The 22,644-nt window shown below is 33.9% G+C and overlaps 1 protein-coding gene and 1 long non-coding RNA gene across 3 annotated transcripts; one reads left to right on the plus strand and one right to left on the minus strand.

The window, feature by feature from the left end:
- Positions 1-249: 249 nt before the first annotated feature.
- LOC126830678 (uncharacterized) lies at positions 250-2,707 on the minus strand. The gene is made up of 3 exons (XR_007683914.2): positions 2,605-2,707; positions 1,276-1,453; positions 250-951 (listed from the first exon to the last, which is right to left on the minus strand). It is a non-coding gene; the product is annotated as an uncharacterized LOC126830678 (long non-coding RNA).
- Positions 2,708-5,239: 2,532 nt separating this feature from the next.
- On the plus strand, positions 5,240-22,363 carry LOC126830664 (uncharacterized). Of its 2 annotated transcripts, XM_050561072.2 has the most exons (12): positions 5,240-5,388; positions 8,283-8,630; positions 9,328-9,429; positions 9,894-10,302; positions 11,938-11,985; positions 12,422-12,559; positions 14,722-14,891; positions 15,798-16,002; positions 16,697-16,843; positions 17,985-18,105; positions 18,814-18,926; positions 19,543-22,363. In XM_050561072.2, the coding sequence occupies exons 1-12, from the start codon at positions 5,342-5,344 to the stop codon at positions 19,648-19,650; spliced, it is 1,956 nt and encodes a 651-aa protein (XP_050417029.1). In that variant the 5' UTR covers positions 5,240-5,341; the 3' UTR covers positions 19,651-22,363. The 2 variants fall into 2 exon arrangements, with proteins under 2 accessions (XP_050417029.1, XP_050417030.1); XM_050561073.2 differs by lacking the exon at positions 12,422-12,559.
- The last annotated feature ends 281 nt before the right edge of the window (positions 22,364-22,644 follow it).

Raw genomic sequence — 22,644 nt, forward strand, 5'->3', positions numbered from 1 at the left:
ATGGCACTTTAACTCGAAAGCGCCCAGACTACTAGGGTATGCCGGAGGGACGGGTGTATGTTTAAGCAAAGGCTAGTGGGCATTAGAAAGGGGAGATCAGCAGGGGTGCAACATGATTATACATCCTTCTATGCTCGAGTCAATTTAGAGAAAAGAAGATAAAATCGTTGTTTAAATTGCTTGTTTAATGACCATTTCCAAATATATAACAACGCATAATACAATCAATCAAAAACCGGGTTTATAAAGGTGAGGTCATACACAAGGAACGGGTTATAGATAACACATAATTACACTAGACTGAACTAAAACGTGAAAATATAGATTGTAAAACATAAAGTTAATGCGATCCTTGTACTAGGAGAGGAAAATACACAGACATATCTCAACTACATAATATTAATTTCTTTTTTTCTTTTTTATCTCTTATATTTTAATATAAATACAGAATGTTTGTGGCACCAACATATTTATAAGAATTATTTCGCAATTTTGCATTTCTTAATCTATCTACATGTTGATGACGTTTGTTGGCATACCTTGGCCAAATCATCCCATACAAGGCTGCCCGCACATGGTCTCTTATCAATTAAAGTTCCATTGGAACACGTAGCATACGTGTTACATGAAAAACAAGATTGGAAATCCCCATTATTCTTTCCGAAACAATTTATAATACATGGCGAGGGTGAGGTGGGGCTGGTGCCGGATGTCGGGGAGGTCACTGAGGTAGGCGAAGTAGCTGACGTTGGCGATGTGACCGATGTTGGTGATGTCATGCTGGTAGCGGATGTCGGGGAGGTCACTGCGGTAGGCGAAGTAGCTGACGTTTGTGACGTCATCGATGTTGGCGATGTAATCGACGTTGGCGATGTGACCGATGTTGGTGATGTCATTGATGTAGGCGACGTGACTGACGTTGGTGAGGTAGGGTTCGATGAAATGCCAGTCCTTTTAAAAATGAGATGATATTAAATTCCAAAACAATGAGATGAACATGAGAATAGAAACAGAAAAGGGAAGAATTTTTTTGCTGCGAAACTAGCACCGTTAATTTTTTGTAAAACGCTGATTATGAAGTCATGGATTTGTCTCTCTTGGTCCTGTTATGCGGGACAAAATTGTCACAATTTAATTAATAATGTCCAATTAAGCCGTTAAATATTGTACCAAATACAAAAGGATTACATCTTGAATTACGTGTAAAAAAAATGTTTAAAATAGAATGGTTTTGTTTCCAATACCGAACAAATCTATTATTATATTATAACTTACACACATGGGGTTTGACTGGCATAGTTACAAACTGCTAGTGACGTATCGTATCTCAGACCAACTGGACAGCCTATAGGTATTACCATACTGCCAACACACATCACAAAAATGGTACAATCTGAACAGTGACGATACATACCAAATGCTGAACTAGGACATACATTTAATACACACTCATCTGAAACAAAAAGAATAAATGATTTAATCTGGCTTAGATCAAAATAAAAATGGATTTTGGATTCAAGTATTAAATACGGGGAAGCAAGTGACAACGTATGTGTTTCTGGTGGGACGAAAAACCGAGGTCCACGTGTACACAGTTGGAATTCAATCCGCTGACTGGACAAAATTTACCTCGTAGCATACTGCATGGCTTATGCCTGTCTTCCATTAGCCCAGTAGGATATTAAACCACATTTCATTTCATTTGTTTTAAATAACACAGTTAGTGGGTGGCATAATAAATATTAGGGTATCAACGGATAGCAAATTGATATTTCACAGTTACGGGGTTGCGATTGAGATTTGAAAACTTAACGCCCATTTCCGAGTAAAGGGTGATACCGCAAACAAATGCTTCCTAGAAAACTTCCTGCGTCGCAAGTCGTGCTCGCCAGAGGTTAGTCCAGCATATTGTGGGAACGAGTGGGCGCCTCCACTCTCTTGATTAAAAGCGCAAACGTGCAATTTGAGATATAGTCTGTTCTTATTACACTCCAGAGGCGGGAATTTGAGATGAGCTAGTGGTCAAGCGTGTCGCGTTTCGAGCTCTAGCTTACTGGTCACCACTGGCTTATTGTCGTGGTTTCGACAAATGGTGTGAGCGTATGTGGCTTGGAGATAGGGGCGCCTTCTCAAACTAGTGGGTTTACTCCGGGTACTCCGGTGCCCTCCCACAGGAAAGACGCCTGCCTGTGCGGTAAGATAATAAACTGAAAAACAATATCACAACTTATCTAGGATATTACCCTCGGTGGAAGCAGACGTAAACCCAATGTAGGTATTAAACCAGGAACCATACCCATCGTTATAGAATGTAGCACTGTAGGGTAGACCAGAACTAATCGATCCTGGGGCAAGTCTAACCAAAGGCGATATCATGTGACTGGAAAACGGTTCCCGATAATCGATACCTCTGAGTGGCCATAAGATCGCTAAATTCACGCTACTTTGATTTTGATAGTTTTCGAATGGTAACCATTACTTTCTTAAAATGTGAGATATCTTGCCTAGTTTTTAATTGGTGCCGATTGTTTGAAATAATGGTTGACCTAACCTCGGTCTCATCGTCATGGGAATATAAATTTTCTCAAGTCAATTGCTACCTACCTGCTAGAAGCGGTGTAAAACACCACGTGACTAGTATCAGTAAACTTGTGTAACAATTCATTTTTAATGAGAGATCCGGGTAGATATAGATTCCTTCTTTCTGAAATAAATCACAATCCTTTAATTTACAAATTTGCTAGTTTTGTTGACAGTCTCTGGACTCAAACGTCATTTGAAATAATGAGCGTCCCTAGTTTATTCAAGATTCCTGGTCAAATATGCGATTTGGGTTATAGACACTGAAGAAGGAACACAATCAACTGAAATTTTAGAGGCTGCATTGTAAATATTTACTTATTCAATTTCGTGAGCTTTCCAAACATTAAAATCAAATACTCTGAGTTATACAGTCGTTTGAAATCTGTTTCAAATCTTGGTGGAAATTATAACCCTCTTCTACTTTCTAGGTTACCAAGATTTTCAGTTGTGACATGTAGGTCCGTTTTATCCAAAAACACTAGCACACGATAAGTCTAAAATATATTCAAAAATTGTCGAAGGGTATTATGCGTTGGCAAACGAGGGTGATATTTTGTAATTATGTTTAATGCTGCGTTTAGAAGATATAAATGGAATAAAATGGGGTTTACGCCCAACTTTCCAACACTAAACGGGCAAGTGAAGACGGGATAAAAACTAAAAGATATAACTGAAGATGTCCATCTGTTTCTATATTCTAACAGATTTAATACAGATGACGGTTACTTGTATAAAATCTTAAACCGTTCTAGACATCCCAGTTCAAACTACACATTCCAACTTGCCGAAGCCATATTGAATGGATTTTTTTGTATTCTTTCAAGGTCGATATCGATGACAGGGTCATTATTGATGATGCCACTAACCCTTTCTTTATTTTAGAGCTAAATCTGCCTACAGTAGGTCTTTCTGTTGGCCCCCAAAGTGTTATATACATTATTAATTAGACATGTTTTATTCGCGTGACAAGCCCATCTCTCTAGATCATCGGGTGGTCGCAACTATATTATAATGAGAACTGTCAACTATTTATCTAAATCTTGCATAGCATCGTAAAGAGTTTAAAGAATATAGACAAGGTTTCATCAGGATAGATTATGTTTCTAAAAAAGCTATCATCATTATAAGCCTAATATATCTTTTTTTAAGAGTATAGTTAGGGATGGGCCACCTCTTTTAAAAGGGGGTAATTATGTATAGTATATAAATCGTATAAATCATAATGCATAAAGATATAGAAGGGGTAAACATACCTGTCAGTTATGCTGTGATATATTCCCGCTGCTCTGTTCCTTAATTGATGTTTCTGGTAACGTGAATGCTTTATTTGCAGTGGACACCAATGAACATTGTCTAAGATTTTCTAGCCTATTTTATCACCAATGTCACGTTGGCACCAATTAATAAATCGGTTTCATCTTGTAGATAAAAATTTAAATGCTTGAAAATCATTGAGATTGTTACAGATAGATTAAAATGACCGGTTGTTTTGTGTAATTTTAGCCCAAAGGATTGGTGTGTCTGTAGCCTGGAGTAAAACGTGATCTGCGTTATATAATATACTAATCATTATTGTCTGTTATCAAAATAATTCTATGTAATGATATAAAATTTAATTTATATAACATGGTAATTTATACAATATAGGTCTACGGAGGTCGCACGTGTAAGTTTAAATGGGTGGCCGAGTGGTCAGTCAAACCAATACAAATAAAACATAATTAAACTGTAAAATAAGATAAAATCGTGCCAGGTGAAAAAAATGTGACACCCGGGGCAGCGCAAACTCTAGCAACGCTACTGATTAAAACATTCAGTGGTGTGGGAGTCCGGGGCACTTTGAACCAGTTTTTTCACATCCGTAGTTGTTCCCTTTCCATATTAAAAGTTTTATGAGAATTGAGAAGGTCTATATAGACTATCAAGCACTGTGGTCATTGTTGTAGAAAATGCAGGGCCCAATTTGGGAGGTCCGAAGTTACAGAGAGAGAGAGAGAGAGAGTTAAACGTCCACTCGACACGAGAGAGAGAGAGAGAGAGAGACTTGAACTTCCACTCGACACGAACTAGGTTCAATTTTATTTCAATAATTCGCTTGCGCGTAGGGGTTCTTAGCAGTGGGAGGAAACCGGAGGGCCCAGAGAAGACCCGTGAGGTTGTCACTTGTCACGTACTACTTGTCGCGTACAACCGGGTAGGCCTAATCGAAACCCGTCACTTGATTGAACGACAAACCTTATGATACAACGCGCTCGCACTAACTATGCTGCCATCCAACCGTACCCACCCCAATGAATACATTGCAGGATATGAATAACTTTAACTAGGCCTCTATTCATCCATATTTAATTTAATGCCAACATAAGATCTCAGGTGTCGACGGGATGTAGGCCAATTCAATTTTTAGCGCGCTTAATTATAGACCAACAATATTATTCTTATCCACCCATTTCTAACATTTTCCTCCGGATGCTAAATTTGCCCATGCCATTTTATTTATATTTTTTTTACCAAAACTTTCAACTTAATATCTTGAAATTATATATTTTTAAAAATTAGTTTTGTGTAGACTGTTCGTTGTGTTACAAACCACATATGGGTAAGGGGATATAACTCTGTTTTAGACCAGAGTTATCTCCCCAGAGGGCAAGCCAAATTCCAATATGGAGAAGCGTAAACAAGATTTCTGAAATGCTTCGTGTTTGTCCTCAAATGACATTTGATTACAACCCTATTTCATGGATTTATTTAACACAGAATGTCATACGTAGATATAGAATCCTTCTGGAAGGAACATCAACATTCGTAAGGCTATTTTTTAGCTATAACATATGAAAATTGATAGTCAAATCCGTTGCCATGCATATTAATAGCCTAGGCTAGATCTTTGTTAGAGTGGTTCGTGCAAATAACAAAAATCCAATAAACGGGCTATATTTGGGGCTTATTTTAACAAATATGATAAGACTTACCATTAAAATCATCATTCATTAACAATTAAACTATTGCTAAGTTGGATATTTGTGTGATTTGGCCATTTGAATGGGACTTTCTAATATATAGAAAAGTTGATCGCCCAAGTAGCGTTACAGCGGTAGATTTTTTCATTCATAAGAGTTATGTTGCTCTGGAAAACGAATACTTAATTTCCGCAGTCGGTATTCTTCGTTTTTTAGGTAGGCCTACAATTAACGATTGAATTTAACATTTGTATTTAACATTTGTACGCGTGCGCAGCCCTCAGAGAGAGAGAGAGAGAGAGAGAGAGAGAGAGAGAGAGGTTGTCTGTATTTTGAGCTGATTTTTTTTTAACGTTTACATGCAATAGACTATAGTTAAAACTTTCTAATAAGGGGTGAATTTCGTTGTTTACAAATGCAGTATGTACATGTAGAGAGTGCTTACCGTACTCATACATGTATTGTAGATGTTAAATATCCTTTATGATAATCCTATTTTGTTTCAAATAATTATCACAAATATAAAAATTATACACATCAAAAACAGAAGAGCACACGACATGCGTAAAGAAAAAAAGCCTTAAGCATTTTCAGATCGGTTTGGTAGCAGTGGTCCAAATGTCTAGCATTGCATCCGGAATTCCGTATAAGAATCTACTTAGAAGTCAAAAATGCGACTCCTACACATTGCGCTCTGAACTGTGTTATAAATTATAGAATAAACCGTAGATCAATTGTACCCATTTCAAGGTGAAACTGCATGCTTTTTGATATGATTGGGCTATTTGTGGCGCCAGATAATCTAAAAATAGAAGTCGATATGTGACAATGCGTCTCGAAAAATTCTTTGATCTGTTATATGACGGGAAAATTCTGTTATTAAAAATAACCGGCATGACAATGACTACATAATAATAAGTTCTACAATAGGGATCTTTTAGTGAAATGTTAGAGAAATTTAAGTTTAAATATAACATTTGTGTTTGAATTACCACTTATGGTTGGTTGTGTCGTATTATGTATCAATCTGGAAATTTCTGTTTTATAGCTATTGTTCTCGAAAGTAAGACGCACAATTTTCGCATCGTGTCGCGTTTTCATATTTTTAATAATTATAAAACAGTCAATGTGCGTCTTTTTTGGTTATATTTCATTTCTAGAAAAATGAGTTGTTGCTGGATTTATAATAACTGAAAAGTTTTGTAACCACCATGTTAGAAATGGCAAATGCATAAGGATACTAAACACGAATAATGGCATAGCCATAATGGTACATCCTCCTATTAAATTTGACACAAAACCGGAGGCCAAATTCGCAGCGCCCTAAAATGATTAGAATCCGAGTCTTGTGACCAGTACCGTAATTTTATTTTAATCATACATGTCTGGTTAATCGAGACTAGGGAAAATAATTTCGTTCAATTAATTTCCAGTCTCAAATTTTTTCTGCGTATTTAGAGCTAGCAACAATGTAACTTCTTAAGTAACTAAAGTGCCCACTAACAACAGAGTTTTACGGTTAAATAAAAGTAACTTTCACAGTCTTGCAGTGTCGGTATGTTGCCACGAAAGTGGATTTAAAAGATAGAAAAAGGGCAAAACTACATGAGTTGACTCTGAACCGAGAACCGTTACAATATATACGTCATTGGTTACAAACAACTAACTTAGAAATTAAATTTTAGCCAATATTTTTAATCTAGTTCGTAACTACTTATTTTTAAAAGTCCAACGAGTAAAGAATAATTTTTTACATGGCTTCATTGATAAATAAGTGAATGAATATTGTCACGTGAATGTCTATTTTGGGCGACTGTTTGCTGCCTACAGTGCACGAGCGAGCCCGTGAGAGCACTTTTCTCATAAACGAAGTTTTGATCCGCGTCAGGCAATCAAACCTCTGTCGATTCACTCAGATATGTTTTTCTTCAATCTAGTCGTTTTCATTTGCATAAATACTCCCACAAAACGATATCAATTTTTGTTGACTTTTGGGTGTAGAATGTAATATTTATATTACTTTCGTCCGTTTCCATTTTGTCACGGCCGCCATGCGCTGACGTCACACAAAAAGCTAACCAACCTCTGAAGTCTTGTATACTTCCGCCTCAAAATGATGAATATTCACCAATACCTGGCAGAAAATGTATATGCAAACCCTCTTCTTCGATTCTACACCCAAAAGTCAACAAAAATCGCCATGCAAAAGGGGGAAAATGGAAAGGGGGAGAAAAACTAAAAATATCTTTGGCACTTGTTTCAATGGTCTACTCACTGCGGATTGATTTTGTGTGACATCAGCGCATGGCGGCCGTGACAAAATGGAAACGGACGAAAGTAATGTAAATATTGGAAACAAGTGGCTATGATATCGTTTTGTGGGAGTATTTATGCAAATGAAAATGACTAGATTGAAGAAAAAACATATCTGAGTGAATCGACAGAGGTTTGATTGCCTGACATTACGAATTGTTGAAAAAAAACGAGCCGAAGCGAGAGCAGGTAAAATCGAGTCTTCAACAGGCATTGCATTCCTGTTCTTTTTTATTATATATTGTCTGGTTGGACATGGTGTATGCATATAATATACAGATAGAAGGTCAGACTCCTGTGGTTATAAAAACATCCAATTTACACTACATTGGCCTATTTTAATTTATAATTTATTTTATGTTGCTTTTTTTTCTTTATTTTCTGATAATCATATAAATAGATTTGATTTACTTTTTGATTTTACAGACTGAAACAGATACGAAGTAAATTGGGAAAAAATCGACCCACGAAAGTTCGAGTTGGATCTGGTTCTAGTACACGATCTAATCCTCGTTATACACATAAAAACACATCTTATAATACTGGTAAACCAATACTAAATAATCAGAACGGACTTAAACAGAGACGAGATGTTCCTTTAAAGGTTCGAATAGCCTCTGGTTCAAGTACTAGATCAACCCCTTCAGAAATAGAAAATGTTCCATTACGAAAATCTGCATTGACTCCTCCTATTAGTTCGAGGAAGTATTCACCAGCTCATTCTCATCCACCCTTTGGTAAATACAGAAAATCTCCGCCAGCTCATTTGTCCAGGTAAATAATAAATCTAATTAATTTGATCGACTTTTTGTTATAGATTGCTCTCCCTAGATTAAAAGCTTATACCGTACTGTCATCTTTATTAGCTAGCAAGACCAAATTTTAGGTTAGAAGAACAACTGGAAGAAATTCCGCTTCATCCAGCAATAAATATAAATATTCACTGCTTTAGAAGAGGTATATATCCAATAGTATGTGTATGGTACAGTAATTCTAAATATGAATATAAAACACCGACTCTAGTGGGGTATAAAATAAGTAAGAAAAATACATTTGTAAATTTGTATGCTTGATAATGATCAGTGAAATCTTGTCGAACCGTCATATGTATATTATATAGTGATTCATTGTTATCCATAAAACTGTGGTGTGGTGTGTTATATTTAAAACATTATTGCACCACAAAAAAGTGGGAAAATTCCCTAATCCTGTAATTGTCACTAAAATACCATGTCTAAAATCTTTGATCACATCACTAATTGGTTGGAAAGCTAATTTAGGATTCCACTATTTTTCACAAAATGTATTAAAAACATAGTAGACTACACCCACTATTTTTCAGGTATTTCACTAAAAATGTATCAAAAACTTAGTAGATAATACAAACTACACAGAATATATGAGTTTTGTATTCAATGACTAGAAATTAGAAAAAAAATTTATGAATGTTAAATTTACCATCTGTTTTTAGGCTTGAATCACCAAACACAGCAGAAGTCAATAATGGACGTAAATTAAGGGGAAATAAATTTGATGTGGTTCCGCCTGTTAAACCTAAAAAAGCATTTGAAAGGTAAGATATTTCATCTTTCATATTGTGTTACAAACTAAATTGGCTGTAGAAGATATTATTGACATTTGTCTGGTTGCAGTTTTTCAAAGGTTGATTCATAAATTAAATTTTAAGATTTCGCTTCCTATTTCTTGAGGAAAAAATAATAATGTAAAACAAAAATTAATTTTTTTAAGAAATGCAAAATCTCATTTTCTATGTGGGGTTGGCCGAAGTCCTGAAGTTTTAATCCTTATTTTAGTGCCTGGATATCCAAATGTCAAGTTATAATTCCTTCAATGAGTTACATAACCCTTTTAAGCAAATCTAGAAAGCATTTCACTGTGGTTTATTATTTTTATTTGAAATTTAAATAAATTATATTGTGAAAATTTGGCATTTGATTTATTGAATTTATTAAATTTGGGAATGTCCCTTTAAACCATCATGATAAATCACAAATTATTTTTTTATCAACCTTTCAGGAAAGTAGATTATGATAGTTGGGGTGATGATAGCGGTAATGAATCAGATGATGAACAGGTCCACTATATGCCTCAGCCACACCCTGTGGCCTTTTATCCTCCACCCACAGTAGTTTATGGAGCCCCCTTCCCTGTTTATTATCCCCCTCCTCCGAAAGGAGCGAGGGGAAATCGACGCGGCCAGAAGAAAAAAAGTGATCGAGGATATAAGGACATGTACAGAGACAGAAGAAGTTATAATTCTAAACGTAAATCAAAAAGTAAACCGCCACGTTCCCCGCTACGTTCCCCACTAGTCACTCGTAGATCTGTACCTCGGAAGAGAAATGATGACAGTTTTGACACGCCAAGTGCTTCATGTCCATCATGTGTCACTGATTTATCAGATGATGAAAAACCAAGATATCAGGTATTTTTTAATAGAAAAAATAAATGTTTGTTTGCAACACACCAAAAAATTTATTTGTAATACAAAATAATGTATTTGTTTAAATGTAGCTGTTATTTAATTTGGAAAAACTTCCTGTCTGATTATGGAAAATATGATTGTGTAGTATTGTTATATTTATAATTTATCTCATAACAAAAATGAAATGGGGATAAACGTCCTATGTTTCTGCACTAGCTGGAAGACGAGCATTCACCATACAGTGTCCTTTGAGTAAATTTTGCTCGGGCAGCAGAACTATAACCTACTCTTCTTATTTCGAATTCTAACTGTCAAGGGTTATTGTACATGCATGCCAACGTGTACACAGGGTTTCATTTTTTCACCCTATCTGAACAACTAGATCTCCGACCTCCTTCCTACATCTTTAAGGAGAATCCACACTGGAAGTATCTCATGACTATTTATGTGTATCACCTATGTGAGTAACTGGAGCTCTTGTTTTAGTCATATTTAGGGTGCCCCACCATAAATAAATATCTCCAAATATCTCGACAATTACACCACAATATTTATATATATACTAAGCCTTAAATCAGTTTCGCACAATTATAGTCACTAAATAAACAGTCATGTTGTACTTAATAAGATATGACCATTTAACCATCTATAAATAATACACTGAAAAATGGTTCGGAGTGTCGTACATGACATCCAGACACTTTTGAGCAAAAAATAGGTTATGTGCCCTTGTTTTGAGTTTAGTCTCACTTAACCAGTCTACCGACCATTCTCCGTCTGATTGACAGGCCAGGGTAATCAAGACTACTTTTTTACGAAACATGACAGAAAGCTAGAATAAGAAATCAAATTTACAAATAATGCCCGGTGGGCGACACAACAATTGTTTTAAGAACCTTGTAAAAGTAAAATGAAACTACTGCTAGTATCATTTTCCTGCCCAACCCGCGTTATTCAGAGATATTATTTGTACTAAACCAAAAGATGCCACTCCTAACGGTCTACTTAATAATAAAGCAATTTAAAAAATAAAACGAGCGTAATTTCTAAGGCTGCAGTAATAACCAAAAAGCTAAATATTACTGCTATTCAGAATCGTCAACAATAGATTTTTTACGTCTGTAATAGTTATTACAAGTGTTGAGAATTTCACGTGCTGTGGCTATTTATAGACACAAAGAGAGCCTGAGACTCGTCTGAAATCAATTAGAGTTACTTCACTGAAGCGTGCACATTCAAAGTGTCGAGTACAACTTTTAGAAGGGAAAGGATTCGGCCACGGGGCACCCTATCATATTTGCCAAGTCATGACTGACTGGCAGTGAAATTGGCCATCAAATGAAATTACCTGTCAGTCAATTTGCATTCCATAATGATGCATTCCATAATTTGCATTAAATTACCTTGAACACAATAGATACACATACATTTATTGTTTTTATATGCAAAAAATGTATCATGAAAATTGTGATAATACTAAAAATTGGAACAATGTGAATCAAAAATTGATAGTCTGGCAAAATTGTGATACTAACAATTTGGGGATTTTTTTTTAAAAGCAATATTTTATTCTATATTTCTAAAGGGATTAGGGATTGTTAGACTTTTGTATTTAATGTTGTATTTGTTTTTCAGTATATTTTTGCTGGTCACAATACATATGATCCGTATGGTGAAGAAATGGTAAGAATATTTCATTGTATTTATGTAATCAGTTTTTGTATTAATTTTGTGGTTTTGGTGTATTTGATTTCATGTTCTGTTCTTGTTGTTGGTGTTTTTGATGCCGTGTGCTGTCCATATTCAGTTTAAATACACACAAATTATGCACCAAAATAACATAGTGTTTTCTCCTTTAAATTTCTAACTTGATTGCATTGTGTTTTTTATGTTTTGCCCTGGTCTGATGTTTCCAGTTTATTATAAGATATAAAAACGAAACCATCGATTTGATTGAATTGTAAAAATACATCTAAATCCAAGGTTAGTACTGATGAATATATGGCTGTTCAGAAAGAAAGTACCAATATGATACTACACATATCAAGGGGATGTATACTATCCTTCATGTATCTACAGTTTATGTTTATCAAGTTATTGTGTATTTTATATCTTATAGGATAATTCACCAGCGACCTATCTCATTAAAAAACCTAAATTTGCCAGTGATTTTGTTGACTGGTTTATAGAAGAATGTTTATTAGAAGAATTTGTACCAGATGCTTTAATAGAAATATATGATGAATTAGAACAACAAGTTGGTTAATGATCAATTTCACCTTTCAGTAGATATTATACACGTAGATAGTCCTTTTTTTCATCAGGAGCTAGAATATAGAATAGATAGACTTTTTCTTTTATCATCTAGAATGCAAACAGCATGTAGATATCTTTTTCCTTTCAGCAGCTAGAATAGAGAATAGATAAACTTTTCCTTTTAAAATCTAAAATGTAAACATATAATATGCATTGCTTCTTTCCTTCAGCAGCTAGAATATAGAATAAACTTTCCATTGAAGAATCTAGAAAGTAAACATAGAATATATATCAAGCCTCTTCACTTCATCAGCTAGAATATAGAATAGATCAACTTTTCTTTTTAAAATTTAGAATGTAAACATATGATAGATAATTTCTCCCTTTCATTAGCTAGAATATAAAATTTATAGACTTTTCATTGTAGAATCTAGAATGTTCCATAAAATATAGAAACTTTGTACAGACATCAACCTATTCTATTTATATATTTTCTAATGTATAAGCTTATTGTTTAACGTACAGTAGCTGGCTGAGGTAGGCAAATGTTGTTGTGCAAACCTTACAGGGAGTAGCGACCCTGCCTTGACGAGTATGAATCTTCTAATTAGTCCCATTGATATTCCATGTATTGGAATATGAGATGTTGATGACTAGTCATCTTGTTAAAATAGAATATAGAATGTAAACATAGAAATGAAGTGAAATTTAATGGGGTTTAACGTCCTACTGTTCTGCTACGAACTGGGCTAATGAAGACGGGCATACGGCATACAGTGTGCTATGAGGGAAATTTTGCTTGGGCAGCGGCACTACAGCCTATTCTTATATCGAATTCCAACTGTCAAGGGATATTTTACGTGCAAGCCAGCTGTCAGGTCCTTCATCCTGCATCACTGACAAGGGGGAACTACAGCGGAAAATCTGGATGAACTTTCTCGGCCAATGCAGGGATTAAACACCCGACCTCCAGGCTAGCGAGCCAGCGTCTTACCCACTTAGCCACTGTGATCCTGTTAACATAGAATACAGAATGTAAACATATAATATAGATAGCTTCTTCCTTTCAGTAGCTAGAATATAAAATTTATAGACCTTTAATTGTAGAATCTAGAATGTAAATTAATATAGATCTAGCCACTTCCTTTCAGCAGCTTGAATATAGAGTAGATAGTCTTTTCATTTTAAAATCTAGAATGTGAACATAGAATATAGACAGCTTCTTCCTTTACGCAGCTAGAATATAGAATGTATAGACTTTTCCATTTATAATTAGAATCTGGAATGTAAACATAGAATATATATAGCCCATTCCTTTCAGCAGCTAGAAAATAGAATAGATATACTTTTGTTTTCAGCAGTTAGAATTAGAACAATGAATTTAAATGCCGCGAACAGAATGGCAAGCAATCTGATATATATCATTTAATTAATAATTGTTTTGGAGTAATCTTTAAACATGCTGACATGTTTAAAATATCTGATTTTATGAAAATTAAGATGTAAGCTTATATATTTTTTTATATCTTAGATTCTTACCTGTAGAGAGAAACATCATAATCTGTTTTCCTTTAATCTTCTTAGATAATCGTGTATTAACTTGCTGGATAGCTTCTCGTTCTACTGCTAATCTTACACAGCTTTGCACATAGCTTAAACTCTTTATTTATCAGATGATTTGTTATAGGTTAGAACAATTCTTTCATGGTATCATATACGTCATTGGTCAGGATTGTTTACAGTGGATGACATGACCGGTGTGCATGACGTCATAATTTATTTAAGAACTGATCTAGGTCGGGGAAACCTCCTCGTTTTCTATAAATAGATGGGGGGTTTACTGCTTGTATCTCCATTATTACACAAAAAAACAGTCGAACTGTTATATGTCCTCTTGGTTATTTTAAACATGGAGCGAGTATGCAAAGTCTTAATACGATTGGTGTTGAAAAGTTAGTGCGTATCTTAGACAATTCAAAGCCCTTTGAAGTTTCCTTATATCATTAAAATTTACAAGGACTTATTACCCTCGATAATCTTTATCTACCCAAAAATTATGTCAGTGTCATTCTATTATGAAATATTATTTAATATGCATTTAAGTAAGTTGATTGTTAGAAATTTCTGTCAGTTTGTAATAATTTGAATATTTCTGTCTTCCAGGCAGCAAGATATGGTAATAGTTTTCCATCTGCTCGAGAGAGTGATCCAGAAAAAATAATAAGAGCATTTTATAAACCTACATTACAAGTCTGTGAAGATTTTCTTGGTCGAGAAATTGATAAAATGTTACGCGATATTGTTTTAGATGCTATTAATTCATTGGCTGATGAGTAAGTCAGATAATAAGAACCTTTTAGAATTCCTAAGTTTTAAGCAAAAGGTTTAGAAATGATGTAGGCCTACATATATATGGCAAGTAAACATATTTAAAGGTCAAATGTAATTAAACATACATTATACAAGAGCTAAATCTGCCTATTACAGGTCTTTCTTTAGGCCTGAAATGTTATCTAAATTATTAATTAGACATTAATTAACCCATCGAGACCATAATCAACTCTAGATGGCATCGCTAGCCTGCGATCTTAAGTGGATTATCAGCTGATTTACTGCATAACTTTCCTTCACGATATAACGTTTAAATGGATAATCAAGACTATGCTGTTTATTGTACTGACTTTAGTAATGTTGATCGAGGCTAGGCGGAAATTTCAATCGCTTAGTTCTCGGTTCATAGTGGATCAATTTGAATGAAATTTTTTAGCAAATTGCCTTTACATTATCTAGTTTTTAACTTTTATAGTGAGAACTGCCAATCTCCCATAATGTATCTTTAACAAGGACTGAAAGCATACTGAGGCTGTATATTGAAATGTCCTTGCCATTTTCCTTGTCTTATAGCACGGTGCTGCAAATCTTGAGTCTGCCACTCATGCCATCATGAGTCTGACGGGAGTAAGATTTCCTCTACTATTCTTTGATTTCTTCCCACAGTCAAATATCCTTGTATGAGAGAGTAAAATTAATTTTAACAATAGACTCACCTCTAGACTATCCAGGCATGGAATAGTGGCACCAGACAAGAAGTTACAGGATTTTTTATGCCCTTCCTGCCCCTATAAAAGAGCGGTGATATATACAGTGATTTTGTTAGAGGATCAAATATATGGTAGAAAAGTAGAAGAATGTGTATCGTGGCGTGAACTTGATTATATTTTTTGTTATTGCTATTTCAGTCAGATAATGGAGAAGATTGAACGTGTTGATCCGTTAGAGGAATGGTTAAATAGATTAATTAATGAAACTATACATCAGTGTTGTTACGATATTGTTAAAGATACTGCTGTAGAGATGGCCGATGATCATATCGAGAGAGAATATAGAAACAATATATTAGATGATGTCATTACTGATTATATTATAGAAATAGGACCTTCACTTGTAAGTATATCCAATAACTTCCAAGGACACAATTACTGAGTGATGTTTCTACTAGGATTCTCTAATCTTTATCAACCAGTGACAAAATAAAACCTAGTTGAAATGTAACTCAGTAGTAAACACTAATTGTTTTCCATAGAAGTGTGTCCTGTCTTTATTAAAAAACAACAACTTCCCATTTGCACTATTTGCAGTAGATCTAAAACTTTGTTTGCAATATGAAAAATTCTACCGAGCAAGTCTGGAAATAAGGCACCTGTCACAGACATTGTCAGGCACAAATGGAGGCCTTGTCAGACGGATTTGGTGTCTGTCATTTTATCTGCAACAGATTTGTTTTTTCCTGTTTATTGATTGTATGAATACAGTTCAAAATGTCCAGTAGTAGTTATTGGTGCCTAGCTGACATCTTCTGGCTGTCAAGGCGTCATGATGTATAGTTTTTAACTTGTCACATGGATTATAAAGACAAGTTTGTTATAAATATCCTTCTACTAAAATAAGACTGAAAAAAAGAGCTATTGTCATGGCATTGAATGTTCTCAGTTTTTATTGTTTTGGGCTTTGAATTGGTAAAGAATTGATAATCACTAAACAATTGTGCGTGTACTGTGATCTTTAGCAACTTAAAGAGCTGTAATATTGACTAAAGAGTATATTTTCTGTAAAAGTTTATTATTTTGTATGTTTGTAGGTAAATGATTCTGTATTTGAGTTGTTATTGGAAAGATTTATAGAAGAAGAAGTGATCAAACCAGAAGTAGCCGATGATAGTAGAGAAATAGCCAAAGAAATTATTCAAAGTTATGACAATAAAATTATAAAACGTGAACTTCAGGCAGTAAGTTTACCTATCAGTATATATCATTTATATTATAAAAAATAATTTTTTTGTTTTTGTTTGTGGGTTCGCCATAGGATAACAAACAGTTGAACTTGTATAAAGTAACTTCATAATAAAAAGTGTTTTGGAAGGAATTTAAAATGCTATTTATTTTGTATTTAGTACAGTATTTAGTAATGAAACTGACAATTGATGTCTATGGCATTATGGACATTTTGTCTAGGAAACATTTCTGTACTACACAAGGCCTTCAGAAAAACTAGCAAATTCCTAACTAAAAATCAAAACTATGTAAGACCCATGCAACAACGGGTATAAAAATATGGTTAGCATGTGTACAAGCTTACTAGAAATAAGGCAACTGCTAGAGATATTGTCAGGCACTAATTCCAGCTTTGTTTTTGTTTAACACTCTAATTCATATCTGTATAAATGTTAGTTGTAAGTGCAGGGGATCTGCACCACACACAAACAAATATACAAGACAAAACCATGGACAAGACACAAACTACAGACATCACAAACAACAAACATACATATCAGATCAAGTGAATGAATCTGGGTGCCTAGCCGTAAGCGTCCACTGCTAGATATTTCAAGGGGTGCATGTTTAATGTTGCAGAAATATTGTAGTTCCGTCAAAATGCCTCTCATAGTTCAATGCATGGCATATGCCTGTCTTAATAAGCCCAGGAGCCACGGTGGCTAAGTGGGTAAGACACTGGCTCGCTAGCCTGGAGGTCGCGTGTTTGATCCCTGCATTGGCCGAGAAAGTTCATCTAGATTTTCCGACATGTTTTCCCCCTTGTCAGTGGTGCAGGATGGAGGGACTGACAAGGACAGCTGTCTAGTCGTTCAGATGGGATGAAAAACCGAGGTCCTGTGTATACATGTGCATGCACGTAAAAGATCCCCTGGCAGTCGAAATTTGATATAAGAGTAGGCCATAGTGCCGCTGACCGGGCAAAATTTCCCTCATAGCACACTGTATGACGTCTGGCCGTCTTTATTAGCCAAATTGGAGCAGAACAGTAGGACGTTCAACCCCATTTCATTTCATTTCATTTAATAAGCCAAGCTGGTGTAGAAGAGTTGGATTTTAAACCCTATTTCATTATATTGCTATGTGTTGTTATAGGTAACTCGACAGGCTGAAGATAAATTAGCTGATTCTCTGTGTTTAGAATATCTTCTATCTACAATAGCTAGACAAGGTCAACTGTGGACAGAATCAGATTATGCTAGTAGATATCTAGATAGTAAGTATATTAAATATAACATGGTAAGGGAGAAAATTCACAACTTTCTTTGATTTTGAATATCAATGTTGGTTATAATTTCAAGGATTTTCCTGGACAATTTGCGTGGCATCGATAAAAATCAAGAATGTGAAGAAAAAAGAAAGCTCCCTGTGTGCTACCTTTGAAATACATAGTACAATCGGATGGTACAAAAAAATAAGGTCCTGTGTACATATTGGTGCATCTACAAAATTCACACTGCCATTGGAAGTGAAAGAAAGGTTTGCAGACAACCGCTGTTTAGGAAAAACTCACCCCTTCCATTTCTCATTTGACCATAGAAGTAAAAATTACCAAATGTTAGTCTCAGAATTAAATCATTGACAAGATGTTGAACCCCATTAAGATAGCAAATCTTTGTTGAGGAGTCCAAAAATGGTTTCTGGCACCATTTTCTTGGATATCTTTTCATTAAACAATTATATTTCTAGGCCAACTTTGTGACTTAAAGTTACGAAAGTATTACAAGCAGGCTGAAACTAGCCCATTTTGTTATATGATTAGTAACATATCAGTGGAAGGGACAGGGCCTTGGTGACCCTAACCCAGAATTCCACATGAATTTCCAAATGGAAATAACCTCCCCAACAGACTGACAACACTTATCAAAACAACAAATTGTATTTTACCATACAAACATGTTTATTTATTTATTTATATTTACAGATATTGTCGTGAATACATTAATAGAACAGTTTCTTACAGTTTTACACAATCGTGATAAAACTTTAAATAATAAACCATTGAAAAAACTTCATCAAAAAGTTGTTACAGATGTGGTAAGTAAACATTCTTTTATTTTTATTAATTATGCCATAGGTTCATAATAATATGTTTGATTGAATATTCACAATTACTATTAATTTATATTATTATTATATTTTACTATTGATTTATCATATTATTATTATATTTTACTATTGATTTATCATATTATATTTTATCATTTATTTATCATATTCTTATTTTATTTTACTATTGATTTATCATATTATTATTATATTTTACTATTGATTTATCATATTATATTTTATCATTTATTTATCATATTCTTATTTTATTTTACTATTGATTTATCATATTATTATTATATTTTACTATTGATTTATCATATTATATTTTATCATTTATTTATCATATTCTTATTTTATTTTACTATTGATTTATCATATTATTATTATATTTTACTATTGATTTGTCATATTATATTTTATCATTTATTTATCATATTCTTATTTTATTTTACTATTGATTTATCATATTATTATTATATTTTACTATTCATTTATCATATTATATTTTATCATTTATTTATCATATTCTTATTTTATTTTACTATTCATTTATCATATTATTATTATATTTTACTATTCATTTATTATTTTATATTTTCAGGCATTAGACGTGTTACTACAGAAATTATCATCTACATTAGATGAAGATATTGCTGATGTTGATGAATATGAACGAGGTATTTTAGATGATCTTGAACCACCATTATGACCTTCACAATAAGTTTTGTTATCATTGAATAGTTTCAACTTAGGAAAGAGCAGAATTCGTCATGATAATTTGGTCAGGAAGAAATTATCAAATTTGATCTGAATCAATGAAATAACCAGGTTGTCAGTGTTCCTTGGAATTAAATTGTACATATTCAGTGTGATTGTTAGGCGTGAATTAGACATGAGGCTGGAAGTTAAATTAGATTGCCAAACACTTCAACTATGTGAAGACCTGTTGTATTAAGGCCAAACTAATTCAATTTTTAGTTCTTTGAGGTCCTGATAAGTAAGTAAATGGTCACTCAAGTCTTGTGACTATAAAACTTAACAAGTTTGAACTAAAAGCTCTTGTGAAGAGAAGCCAAGTACTTTTTATTTTAAATTATTATTTCCCCCTGGAGAAATTGCTCTGGTCTCACTGATATTTACTATTGATAGTCTATGTGTAAAGTATTCATGTACCACATTCAATTTCTAGATATTTCACACAATTCTGTAAGTTTAACAGATTTATTATAGTTAACTTTTAATTAGAATAATTGTGTATGGTATGATTTGAATCTCAGATGCTGTTAATATATATTATATGAATGTTGATAATATTCTATGTTAAATACTTATTTGAAATGAAATGAAATGGGGTTTAACGTCCTACTTTTTAAATGTCTGTGTATATAGTGTGTCTTGTCCACAGGTTTTGTCTTGTGTGGTGCAGTCCTCCGGCACATATTATTAATTATTATATATATATGATGTAAATATATAAACATTAATACTGCTATATACACAAAATGTATATACAAATTATTATTTAGCCAATAATTTTATGTATATTATAATTTGACTGTTTCACATTTCCTGTTCCTGAGTCGTCTGTGAAATGGCATAAAATTTGTTACCCTGGTTGTGCAACTTTCTAGCATTTTATAATAACTGCTACATGTGTATACAAGTAATTACTTATATTTTGTTAACTTTAATGTAAATGCATTGTATTTAAGTAAACTGTTTCATGGTTCCTGACTCTTCTGAGATATGGCTTAATTTGAGTTACCATGCTATTTAGTAGTCCATTGATATTATGTATGCTATGCCCTACCATGTTTCTCAAACACCTGATACCACTTGTCATAAGGCTTCTCCTTGCTCTCTGCACCATTGTATATATATATATATGTTTTATTGTGCAGTCACAGTCTTTGTTAAAATATATATATAATTAAAGACAGGTCTTTATGAAATATCCTTATTTTAAGAAATGTTTATTCTATATTTTTACAGCTTTTATCATGTGTTAAAAGAATTATCTATTTTACATGCGTTGTTAATTAATGACATGTTAATAATTGGCTTAACCCATTAGCACTTGTGTTGCTCAAAAAATACTGCTCAATCTAGGGCTCCAAACCACCCAAGTCACATGAATAGCTTTGAACTATTTATGGACCATGAGGCCCTTTCGTCCTACGGCCAGCCACTGCAAGTCGTTATTATGCATCAACCCTCTCTTGATCGAGAGTGGAAACAGGGGTCAGTTAACATCTGCTTACCATCATCCTATATAGTGGTACTGATTAGGTTATTTCCAGGAACAGTTGGTTAGATTTGTGTGAGAATTATCCTGTATCTCAAAAGTCAAAACTGAGCCTTTATCATCTATAAGGAGGGCAGTGACAATTTTCTCTGACTGTCCTCACTGTATGCTGGACTAACCTCTCAAACACGATTCTCTCACCTGGTATAAAACATTTGTCTGCGATATTATCCAAGGTGCAAGTGGGCGTCAACTCCCCCATGAACGAACAACAGGACAGTCTTTAGTACAGTAGTGTCTCATAGTTTCGAAGAAAATGGAATACAAAACTCAATGCAAAAAAAATCAGTTTTTTCTAACTGTTTTAAGGACCTGGGATAGTTAGTATTTACATGTACCAAGTGCTAACAGGTTAATGACATAATTTGTTGATTTATATTGATCTCTTTGTTCTTACCTCTTGTGATCCACCTGTCAGTTGAATAAATATACTTGTATAGCCCGATTAAAATATGTCATTCTGCTCTGTATTCCAAAAGCAATGGCAACGATCATTACCTGTTCATTAACCATTTCTACATCCCAAAAACAATTATTATCATTTGTTTCCATTGGTCCATCTAAACCATATATTAATTTTCTTGAAAATAATCAATGTGGCAATGGTTAGTGAGGTGGTAATGGTCGTAACCATTACATTGGGAATATATTTGCCCTAGCATTCTCAAAGAACATATGATACAGAGGTTAGTATCTGGAAACATAGTAAAGAATAAAGTTTTATAGTAAACTGTGGGGTTTGTGGAACCAGGATCGATGTCACTGACTATATCTGTTTCTCAAATATACAGAGCAGAGGACCTTTATTATTCACCAAGTTTTAATCTCTAAATTTGACAACTTTAGCTTGTTGACCATTGTTAACTGAATTGTCATTCTTTACAGTCCAATTGAAAGTTTTGGTGAATATGGTCGAAGGGCTACATTTTGTTGAATATAATTTGTATGTATATGATAGAATTCTCTTCTCCTCCTTCCATGACTTCCATCCATTGTTATACTAATATTTAATACTTGTATATTTACTTCAACATGTTCGATCTTTAAATGCCAAAATTTATATTCATTATATTGATGTATTTATTTATAAATTATTACAAAAATAAACCGTTATAAAATTAAATGTTAAATAATCAATATGAAGTGAAATACGCCTAAAAAATTAGTATTGTCCGAAAATTGCAAACCAGGGCAATAAAGATTTCTTTTTCCTGCTAAAAGAACCCAGAAACACAAACGTCTTTCATGAAGATACATAGTCTTACTGGACGGCGTAAAATGGCCGATTTTTCCTAATGTGTTGCTCTGTAAAGTCCTGTTCGTGAGGTGAGCCGCGATCGCCCGGTGAGTAAAACGCTGTCTTACTAATCAGGAGATCCCGGGGTTTGCCGAGAAAGT

This window comes from Patella vulgata, chromosome 8 (assembly GCF_932274485.2).
Source record: "Patella vulgata chromosome 8, xgPatVulg1.2, whole genome shotgun sequence".
Lineage (NCBI taxonomy): Eukaryota > Metazoa > Mollusca > Gastropoda > Patellidae > Patella > Patella vulgata.